The sequence below is a fragment of the Hyperoodon ampullatus genome, assembly GCF_949752795.1.
Source record: "Hyperoodon ampullatus genome assembly, chromosome: X".
Taxonomy (NCBI): Eukaryota; Metazoa; Chordata; class Mammalia; order Artiodactyla; family Ziphiidae; genus Hyperoodon; species Hyperoodon ampullatus.
Genome location: NC_136913.1, coordinates 7,381,939 through 7,393,435, shown reverse-complemented (window position 1 = coordinate 7,393,435; position 11,497 = coordinate 7,381,939). Strand labels below are relative to the sequence as shown.

General features: G+C 44.7%; 1 protein-coding gene across 1 annotated transcript in view; it reads right to left on the bottom strand.

The window, feature by feature from the left end:
* Positions 1-426: 426 nt before the first annotated feature.
* Positions 427-11,497, bottom strand: part of WWC3 (WWC family member 3) — a gene marked incomplete at its 5' end in the record, with an annotated part of 116,539 nt that continues 105,468 nt past the window's right edge. Inside the window, 5 exons of the mRNA XM_079727496.1 lie at positions 427-583; positions 2,240-2,367; positions 2,533-2,760; positions 4,553-4,645; positions 6,570-6,734. Of these exons, the coding sequence (XP_079583622.1) occupies positions 517-583; positions 2,240-2,367; positions 2,533-2,760; positions 4,553-4,645; positions 6,570-6,734 (681 nt within the window). The 3' untranslated portion in view covers positions 427-516. The remainder of the gene's footprint in view (positions 584-2,239; positions 2,368-2,532; positions 2,761-4,552; positions 4,646-6,569; positions 6,735-11,497) is intronic.

The following is an 11,497-nucleotide window of genomic DNA, read 5'->3' as shown; positions in this document are numbered from 1 at the left end:
ACAAGTGACGAGTTCAGCACATAGTGTTTGCATTTCGGATGTCAGACACAAAACCGGCCCCAAAGATCCATTCTACCACATGGCAAATACTGAAGAACTAAATTTCAGTCTTAAAATACATCTTAAAGTCAGTATTTTCCTTCAAGGAAAAAAAAAGTACTATAAATAAATTACAATACAGTGAATTTGCCTGAACTCACTTCGTTTCTGTCTTCCAGCCTTTAAGTCAAATAAAACAGCGTAAAAACTGTACACTCTTAACATGATAATTGATCTCTTATAAAATAACCTGTCTTCAGAGATGTCAATTTCACAACAAGGAAAAACCAAGCCCTGTTGCCGTCACTATTATAAAATATATATGTATAGATATATGTGTTTTGTTTTTATTTATTTTTTACAAAATGTGTATATTAATAGCTTTGCACAAATATTTTAAAGACAAATTTAGCTAGTCTAAGAACTTCATGAAAATAAAACAGGCAGATAAATACTTCATGTGTACAAAGCACTACATCAAACATCATCGGCGGGCAGAGGAGGTACGTTAATCCTTGGTCTTGTAAAAAATGCTATCTTCTCCCTGCGATTGGAAAGAATTACAGGTTAGAGGCTGATAGAAATGCATTGAAAGGTGGCAAGAGGCTCTGCCATCACTGACAGCTTTTCTTACTCAGAGAACACGCTGAATTTCAATCCCCAGGAGCACATCTGTATACAAATCCTCTAAAGTTTCTCGCTCCGGCCCCCTCTCTAAATTTTAATAGAAGTTACAAAGCCCCATGAGGGCAAGGGTTTGCCTCCAGTGCCTAGAACAGTGCCTGGTATACGTAGATGCTCAGCAAATATTTTCTTTATGAATAAATGAAAAACTATACAAGGAGTTCTAAATCATAGTTGAAGAAGATAGCTACAGTGTTTTATACTCTTTTATGATGGGAGGTAAAAATTCAGGGTATAAAAAAATTAGGGCTAGAGATCAGGCACATTATTATTATTATTTTTTTTTTTTTTTTTTTTTTTTTTTTTTGCATTACGTGGGCTTCTCACTGCTGTGGCCTCTCCCGTTGCGGAGCACAGGCTCTGGACGCGCAGGCCCAGCAGCCATGGCTCACGGGCCTAGCCGCTCCGCGGCATGTGGGATCTTCCCAGACCGGGGCACGAACCCGTGTCCCCTGCATCGGCAGGCGGACTCTCAACCACTGCGCCACCAGGGAAGCCCAGGCACATTATTATTTAGCCCTAAAAAGGAACACTGCACTGATTCATGCTACAACATTGATGAACCTTAAAAATACTATCCTAAGTGAAAGAAGCCGAACACAAAAGACCACATACTGTATGACTCCTCTTATATGAAAGGTCCAGAACAGGCAAACCCATAGAGACAGAAAGGAGAAGGGTGGCTGCCAAGAGCTGACGAGAGGCTGGCATGGGGAGTGACTGCTTACCGGGGGTACAGGGTTTCCTTTTGGGGTGATGGAAATGTTCTGGAACTGAATACAGATTGTGACTGTACTAAATGCCATGGAATTGTTCACTTTAAAATGGTTAATCTTATGCTTCGTGAATTTCACCTCAGTTTTTTAAAAAGCCAGACACAAAAGAAAATAGATTAACTGGGTGATTTTCCTCATATAAAAAATAAAAACAGGGAAAGCTAATCTACGCTATTCAAATTCAAGATGGTGGTTATTCTGGTGTGGGAAATCTGGGGGTGCTCATAACATTTGATTCTTGCCATGTAGGGTTTATGACAATTCACTGAAATATTTCATATATAGGACGATAGGCACGCTTTCCTGTATGTCTATTATGCTTCAATCAAAAGTTAACTAAAAAGGCAAAGGTGATACACATACGTATCTATATGTAGATCACTGTGCTGTTTACAAGAGCAAACATTTGGAAAGAAGCAGCGTATAAAATAGGTAAATTATATCTGTTAGATGAGGCATTACAGCCAAAAAAGATAACATGATGTGGCAACATGGGGTATTTTAATTGAAAAAGAGCTAAATGCAAACTCGAACCCACACTGTGATCACAAGCAGCATGAAAAAAACAGTGTTTAGAAAAAAAGATCGGAAGCAAATCTGCGCAATGCTAATAGCAGGGGAGATTCCTGCTTTGTCCTCGGCTTCCTGTGGGTCTTTCTCAGTACTTACTTTACTCTTTAAATGACAAAGGCATGACAGTAAAAAGCAAGCGGGAGAGTGAGGCCTGGGCTTCTCCGCACCTGAACGCCTGCACCTGGATGGGCTCCTTGAGGTTCTGCCCGCGGAGCTGGCACACCCCTTTGGAGGCCTTCTTCAGCATCTTCTCAGCTGCCTGTTCTTGATGGAAGTCAAGTTTGGTCTGTCTCGTCTGGAACAGCAACGCGGGGTGAACCAGATGGGTTTGCTTCCAGTTTTAAGGAAGAGCGATGGAAGCCCCTGCCAGCTCCGCGCACCGGGAGGCGAGAAAGGCCCGCCCGCCCGCCTCCTTCCCCCTCCCCCTCCCCCTCCCCGCTTCGGCGGGCCGGGGCCTCACCTGCCTCTCGGCCTCCCGCAGCAGGCTCCGGAAGCGCTCGTCGCGCAGCAGCCAGGCCGGGGGCTCGGCGTGGCCGCGGAGCTGGGCGTCCTCCAGGCGCTGGCGCAGCTCGCGCAGGGCGCACAGCTCCTCGTTCAGCTGCCGCTGCCGCGTCCGCGACGCCTGGAGGTCCAGCTCCAGGTCCAGGGACGTGCGCGCCGCCAGCGCCGCCAGGGAGGACCTGCAGGGCTGCGAGACCGCGGCCGTGAGCGCGCCCACCCCGCCCGCGCCCTGCCTGCAGCTTCTTCCCCGAGTGACCGACCCCACTGGAGGGAGACACCCGCAGCGTGGCCCGACGCCAACACAACACGGATGTGGGCGACACGGGTTCAAACCTCCACTCCGGTAACGAGCCAGTGACAGCAAACTGTCCGCTGTAATGACGACCTAGGCTTTGGCTAAAGCGCAGAGAAACAGACCCTCTCACACGGGGCAGGAGGGCGTCATCTTTCTCAAGTGCTACTTGGCAATATAAGCAAGAGCCACAAAATGTTGTGTTTTCTTTGGGTCTGAAATTTCATTTGACTTGCATCTGAAAGGCACAGCTGATGATGTGCAAAAGGTTTATGACAGAAAAAATCCTAAATACCTAACGAGAAAAGTGATCAAATACATTGTAAGGCCAGCAGAAAACGCAGCTATTGTAAAAAGATGAAAAATATACCGACATGGCAAAATCTTAATGACCTACTGTATAACGGGAAAAAAACACATTACAAACCACGTTGAGGGCTTTCTGGTTAAACATACACAAGCTGTCAAAAACGTTCCTCCCCAGGGAATTCCCTGGTAGTCCAATGGTTAGGACTCCCTGCTTCCAATGCTGGGGTGCAAGTTCAATCCCTGGTCGGAGAACTAAGACTGCAAGCCGCGCAGCGAGGCCAAAACACAACAACAACAACAAAAAACATTCCTCCCCATATAAGCCTGAAGTAAGCAAGTCCCCTGTTTTCAAGAAAGTTCTAAGACGAGAATAGAATTTTGTACACGGAGCTGAGAGCAGTACTTCCCACGCCACGGCAAACAACGCTGGAGAAGGCAGTTAGTGCAACAAAATCACAAATCCACGAGCCTATCAGCGTTGTCGGGGGGGACTGAATAACCTGTATGCGTCTTACACACCCATAACACTATTTTGCACATATACTGAAGTTAAATGCAAATGTAAGTGACTTAATAAACACAAACTCATTTAAAAGCTCCGCTGAGTTCATAGCAGAGCTCACTGGTTCCCAACCAGGGGTGACTTGGGCCCTCAGGGGACATTTTTGGTTGTCACAACTGGGGGTGGGGGTGATACCGGCGCCTAGTGGGTCAAGGCCAGGGATGCAGCACAATGGCCCACAGTGCACAGGACGGCCCCCAACAAAGACAGACCTAGGCCAAAATGCCAACAGCATGGCTGCTGAGAAATACTCTCGTTGCCGAGTTATGTACTTTCTTATCATTCTCAGTCAGCGGCTACTCTACGACCACCACAAGGAGATCTGGGAAGTTTTTTTTTTCTTTCAAAGAATTCTTGCCTGGGAAAGTCAGGGAACCATTACCTTACAAATTAAAAGTAGCAAAACTGTGTAAACTGGCATGATGTGGAGAAAAAATTCGGTGTATATAAAGGAAAACTGTAGAACAGTCCTATGTAGGAGAACGCTCCATGTTGAAAGACTCAAATTTTCTAAACTGTATATACTCCCTTGTCAAGAAAGAAAGAAGAATCTCTTATACAGAATGGCTGTTTATTAATTTATTATATTTTAAATGTAAAGATCATGTATTATCTTAGATTATGACATTATCTCAGGAAGTTAACAAATATTGGAAACATTGACATTATATACATTTTTAAAAATTATATCTAAGTAAACAAGAAAATAAACATATTACCTTTCAATTAATCTTACCTAAAATATTACCTCTTCAGGTTTGTAGAAGTAACTCCCAGGGTACATATAGACGGCATATTAGTCTACGTGGCACATACCTGCTTATAGCGAAGGGTTCGTCTTTCCAAAGTGTTTCGGACAAAGGGGGACTTCCGGGGCAGCGTTGAACTGTCGCTGTCACTACGATAAAGCTACACCAAAAAGATTGAGGTTCAGAACCATTTCCTCAAGAATTCAACATTCATTCTCTGTGTACTCTGAACTGGATTATTTTGTTTCTCGAGCAGGTACTCAAAGAGTTATGACGTTTAGAGCTTTTACCAAGACTTTGGGTTTCGCTTACAAGAAAACCCTACACGAGAGTTTCAAGCCAAACAAAGACAAACCAAATAAGCAGACCAACCCGCAGCCCCACCCCTCCTTCAGGTCCATCAACCGAACCAGCTGAGGTTTTCCAGGCTAATCGAGCAACACAATTTCAGTCCTATCAATGCCAACTGCCTCTTGATACGGTGTGACGATCATGAAAACCCGTACTCTCCTCGGCGCTTTTCACTTTTTATCAGTCATTCTCATTTGCTGTGTTTCTAGCTTTCGCAAGGGCTGGGAAGACTGGCGTTCCAGAAAAGAGCCTCGTTCCTGGCAGGAGAACAAGCGCACACCACTAACGCCCACCCTGCCCATCAAGGGAAAAGGCCTGTCTTTAAAAAGAAAAATAAATAATGCCGACTTCATGGGAGCCAAGACGTTACGTATTTCATTTGGCGGCAGGTTTTCATTTCAGGATCAACATATATCTGTGTGAAAGCAAAGTCCTGGCCTTCACGGCCTTACTTTCCATGCCAATGAACCCCAGATATCAGGAAATATCATAGCACTGCACTTACATGCCTCCCAATCATCACAAACATATATAAAAACAGAGGCCTCTAGACGCATCGCCGGTCAGTGCGTGCCTTTGTGCAGGGCGCAAAGCACAGGGCAGGGGCTGGAGGCCTGTCTCTGGGGAGGTGAAGGGCTTCCTCCTGCACCACCCCGTCCTCCTCAGCAAGCAGGGGTTCGGCAGGAGTCTACGATAAGGAAGGACGGCCCTCGATCAGGCACCTCCAGCTGCGTGATGAAGCATCAGGCCCCGCACGGCTGCAGCCTGATGGGGCGGGAGTGCCCCGCCTGACCCTGGGCTGCCCGGGGCAGCACGACCGGGACACCTCGCTGCGTGGGAGCGGAGCTGCAGGCCTCGCAAACGTGGCCACCCGGGCCCCAGCCCCTGTTGCTCCCTCCTGTGAGTAAAGGATTCCCTGCCCAAGAAAGGTAGGCTCCCTGCTCAGCTCCCGGGCGGTGACCTGTAAGTCCCTAGAACGTTCTAAGTTTCTCTGTTTACCTGGGGACCTTGGCCCGGCCACACAGTCTCTGCTGACAATGTGAGGGGGGCCCTGGGCCACCAGCTTGACCCTGGAGGGGCTGCAGATGGTCAGCCACGCTGGCCACCAGCTGTGCCCCGTGACGACCCCCACAAAACCCCTGGGCACCAAGCCTCGGGTGAGCGTCCCTGGTCGGCTGTGCTCCGGGCACGCTGCCACTGCTCCGAGAGGTGAGAGCTGCCGCACAACTCCGCTGCGGGAGAAGGGCTGGGAGCTCCTTTCTGAGCCTGAGGGTGGGCCTGGGGACCCCTCAGTGTCTCCCACGTGGGCCTGAGGGCCTGCCTCTCTCATATGATCAAACTCTGGCTCCGCCCTAATGCAGCGGCTCCACGGCAGCCCCTTCAAGGGAAGATGCTTTCCCCAACGAGCCCCGTCAGAGGAGCGGGAGGGTCGAAGCTCTCCTCGAGCCAAACGGCGCCCCAGTGTGCTGCGCCGTGAGCACTAATCCTCAACAGCGCCTCGTCTCTGCTAGTCCGTGCCGTCACTGTCACACGGCCACGGCCGGCCGACCTCCAACCTGCTGTCCTGTCTCCACGGACCACAGCAGGTGGGGTCTCCCCCTCCACCTGTCTCAGAGTTCTCAACCCTGCGTGCAGGTGAGGGTCAGCCGGGAGCTCCAACCCTCTGCTGCCCAGCCCCGCCCGCGACCGATGAAGAATCCTTCCAGGCAGGTGGCAAAGGACTCCCGACTTACTCTGCAAACGTACTGGCTTCGGGCTCCGGGCGAGAAAGTCTGGGAACGGACAATGGTGCTGCTCCGCGTGAAGGGCGAGCCGCGGGCCCTGCGGCCGGGCCTCTCCTTTGGCAGGCTCGCCACCTCTTCTGGGAAGAGATCTTCTGTGTTGGTTTCCTTATCAACCTAGATAGTAATTTATTGTTTACCACGACTCTTTCTAGAACACAAGCATTAGATTAGTGTAGTCACCAAACAACCTTGCCATTTCTACTGGAGGTCTAACTGGCATTTCACACTCAACACGTCCAAAATGGAATTTCTGATATTCCCTCTGCCAAGGACCTCTACTTTCCCATTTGCTCCAGCAAAAAAAGTGTTCGTGTCATTCTGGACCCAGCTCTCTTTCACACACCCTATATCTGGTCCAAGATTAAATCCTGTTGGCTCTGTGCTCGAGATTAAGCATGTTTTGACCTCCTATCACCATCCCTCCATCTGGGTCACCATCGTCTTGTGCCTGATTAGCACAGGAGTCTTCTCACCCGTCTCCTGGATTCCACGCCTCCCTCCTCCCTTCAAACCCTTCTCAACACAGCACCAGGGACATCCTGGTAAAAACTGAAGTCAGACCCAGCAATTCCACTCCTAGGTGTATACCAAAAAGACCTGAAAACAGGTGTTCAAACAAATACTTGCACACAAATGTTCATAGCAGCCTTATTCAAACAGCCAAAAGGTGGAAGGAGTCCAAACATCCACGGGCGGATGAGCAGATAAACAAAACGTGGCATACTCATGCAAGCGATGAGAAGGAGGGAAGTGCTGGTAGATACTACAATCTGATGTACCTTGAAAACATTAGGCTGAGTGAAAGGCCAGTCACAAGAGGCCACATGCTGTATGAGCCACTCATTCATTAATTTTTATTGAAGCATAATTGACTTACTATGTTATATTAGCTTCAGGTGTTCAACATACTGATTCCATATTTTAATACATTACAAAACGATCACCATGATAAGTCTAGTTACCGTCTGTCACCATACAGAGTTAACACAATATTATTGACCTTATACCCTATGCTATACATTACATCCCAGTGACTTACTTATTTTATAACTGGAAGTTTGTACCTCTTAATCTCCATCTCTTTATTTCCCTCATCCCCACCCCCTCAACCCCCCTGGCAACCACCAGTTTGTTCTCTGTATCTATGAGTCTGTTTCTGTTTTGTTATGGTTGTTCATTTGTTTTGTTTTGCTTTTAATTCTACATATAAGTGAAATCATGCAGTATTTCTCTTTCTCCAACTTATTTAGCATAATACCCTCTAGGTCCATCTGTGCTATTGTAAATGGCAAGATCTCCTTCTTTATGGCCAGTATTTCACTGCATATTATGTATATACATGTGTATGTATATATATGTGTGTCTGTGTGTATACATATATACACACATATATACCCCGTCTTCTTTACCCATTCATCTATTGACAATGGACACTTAGGTTGTTTCCACATCTTGGCTATTGTAAATAATGCTGTAATAAGCATAGGGGTGCATATATCTTTTCTAACTAGCGTTTTTGCTTTCTTCAGAAAAATACCCAGAAGTGGAACTGCAAGATGGTGTGGCAGTTCAACTTTTAACTTTTTGAAGAACCTGCTTACTGTTTTCCACAGTGGTGACACCAATTTACATTCCCACCAACAGTGCACAAGGGTTCCCTTTTCTCTACATCCTCTCCAATGTTCGTTATTTGTTGTCTTTTTGATGATGGCCATTCTAACAAGTATGAGGTGATACCTCACTGTGGTTCTGATTTGCATTTCCCTAATGATTAGTGACACTGAGCATCTTTTCATGTGTCTATTGGCCATCTGAATGTCTTCTTTGAAAAAATGTCTATTCAAGTCCTCTGCCTAGTTTTTAATCAGGTTGGTTGTTTTTTTGATGTTGAGTTGTCTGAGTTTTCTGTGTAGTTTGGATATTAACCCCTCGTCGGATATAACGTTTGCAACTATCTTCTCCCATTCAGCAGGCTGCATTTCTGTTTAATTGATAGTTTCCTTCACTGTGCAATAGCGTTTTAATTTGATAAAGTCTCATTTTTTGTTTGTTTCCCTTGCCTTAGGAGAGATATCCTAAAATACATTGCTAAGACTGATGTCCAAGAGCATACCTGCCTATGCTTTCTTCTAGGAGTTTTATGGTTTCAGATCTTACATTTAAGTCTTTAAACATTTTAAAATTTAATGGGAACGTAGTCCAGTTTGATTCTTTTGTATGTAGCTGTCCAGTTTTCCCAATACCATTTATTGAAGAGGCTGTCTTTTCCCCTCTGTATTTTCTTGTGTCCTTCATCATAGATTAGTTGATTATGTAAGTGTGGGTTTATTTCTGGGCTCTCTACTCTGTTCCATTGACCCATGTGTCTTTTTTTGTGTGCCAATAGCATGCTGCTTTGATTACTGAAGCTTTGTAGTACAGTTTGAAATCAGGGAGCATGATACCTCCAGCTCTATTCTTCTTCCTCAAGGTTGTTTTGGCTATTCGGGGTCTTTTGTGTTTCCATACAGTTTTTGGATTATTTTTTCTAGTTCTGTGAAAAATGCCTTTGGTATTTTGATAGGTATTGCATTCAATCTGTGGATTGGCTTGGGTAGTATGGTCATTTTAACATTAATTCTTCCAATCCATGAGCATGGTGTATCTTTCCATTTGTTTGTGTTGTCTTCAATTTCTGTCATCAATGACTTAACACTTTTCTGAGTACAGGTCTTTTACCTCCTTGGTTAGATTTCTTCCTGGGTATTTTATTCTTTTTGATGCAGCTGTAAACTGAATTATTTTCTTAATTTCTCTTTCTGATAGTTCATTGTTAGTGTATAGAACTGCAGACAATTTCCGTATATTAATTTTATATCCCTTAACTTTAAATGTTGCCACTTTACTGAATTCACTGATGAGGTCTAGTAGATTTTTGGTCGCGTCTTTAGGATTTTCTATGTATAGTATCATGTCATCTGCAAACAGTGACAGTTTTACTTCTTCCTTTCCAATTTGGATTCCTTTTACTTCTTTCTCTTGTCTGATTGCTGTGGCTAAGGCTTCCAATACTATGTTGAATAAAAGTGGTGAGAGTGGGCCTTGCTCCTGATCTTAGAGGAAATGCTTTCAGCTTTTCACCATTGAATATGATGATAGCTGTGAGCTTATCATATATGGCCGTATATGGTCGAGTTATGTTCCCTCTATACCCACTTTCTGGCGACCTTTTATCATAAATGGATGCTGAATTTTGTCAAAAGCTTTTTCTGCATCTACTGACATGATCTTGATTTTTATTCTTCAATTTGCTAACATGGTGTGTATCTCTTGGATTGATTTGTGGATACTGAACAATCCTTGCATCCCTGGGATAAATCCCACTTGAGCATGGTTTATGATCCTTTTAATCTATTGTTGGATTTGGTTTGCTAGTATTTTGTTGAGCATTTTGGCATCTATGTTCATGAGTGATACTGGCCTGTAGCTTTATTTTTTTGTGGTGTCTTTGGTTTTGGTCGGGGTGATGATGGCCTCATGGAATGAGTTCAGAAGCACTCCTTCCTCTTCAATTTTTGGAAATAGTTTGAGAAGAATGAGTGTCAACTCTTCTTTAAATGTTTGGTAGAGTTCACCTGTGAAGCTATCTGATCCTGAACTTTTGTATGTTGGGAGTTTTTAAATTACTGACTCAGTTTCATTACTGATAATCGGTCTGTTCATGTTTTCCATTTCTTTCTGATTCAGTTTTGGGAAATTGTATGTTTCTAGGAATTCATCCATTTCTTCTAGGTTGTCCAGTTTACTGGCATACAACTGTTGATAGTAATCTCTTATGATCCTTTGTATTTCTGTGGTGTCAGTTGTAACTTCTTTTTTTTGTTTCTTTTTTTCCTTTTTTTGCTGTGCCCTGCAGTCTGTGAGTCTTAACCACTGGACCACCAGGGAAGTCCCCCCTTTTTTTCATTTCTGATTTTACTTATTTAGGCTCTCTTTTTTTCTTGATGAGTCTAAATGTTTACCAATTTTGTTTATCTTTTCAAAGAACCACTTCTTAGTTTCACTGATATTTTCTATTGTTCTTTTTAGTCTCTTTCATTAATTTCTGCTCTGATCTTTCTTTCTTTCCTTCTACTAACTTTGGATCTTATTTGTTCTTCTTTTTCTAGTTCCTTTAGGTGTTAAAAAAAAAAACACTCCCAAATGCAGATTTTCGACTGTGAGGTGGGTCAGCACCCTTAACCCCTGTGTTGTTCAACTGCAGTTGTACTTTTGGTACACCTGTGCGTGGAGGTGAGCTCTTCCCTACTCTGTCATCTTGGCTACGATCCCCTGGAGTCTGATCTTTTAAACTCTGGATGATTCCATTTACACAAAACATCCAGAATTGGCAAATCCATAGAAACAAAGCAGATTGGTGGTTGCCAGGGGTCGGGGAGAGATAAGGGAGAGTGAATGCTAATGGTTATGGGGTTTTACTTTGGGGTGAAAGAAACGTCTTGGTACCAGAGAGAAGTGGTGGTTGCACAACACTGTAAATGTATTCAAAGTCACTGAAATGTTCACTTTGAAAGGGTTCATTTTATGAGAATTTCATGTCAATAAATTATTCTAGGAAAATGTTTAAAAAGTGAGTCAGATCACATAACCCCTGGGTTCAGAACTATCCACCAGTTTTCCAATGCTCTCAGAGAAAAAGCAAGAGTCCTGAGTAGGCCCTGTATGATGTGGCCCCTTGACTCCCTCTGTCCTCAGCTCTGATGCCTCCTTACCCCAACCCCACCTGCACTTGCAGCTCCCTGCACCTGAATGCCCATCCCTAGCCCCACACAAGGCTCCCAGACTCCTTCCTTAAGGACTTTGTTCAAAAATTGCCTTCTCAGTGAGACTTCTATGAC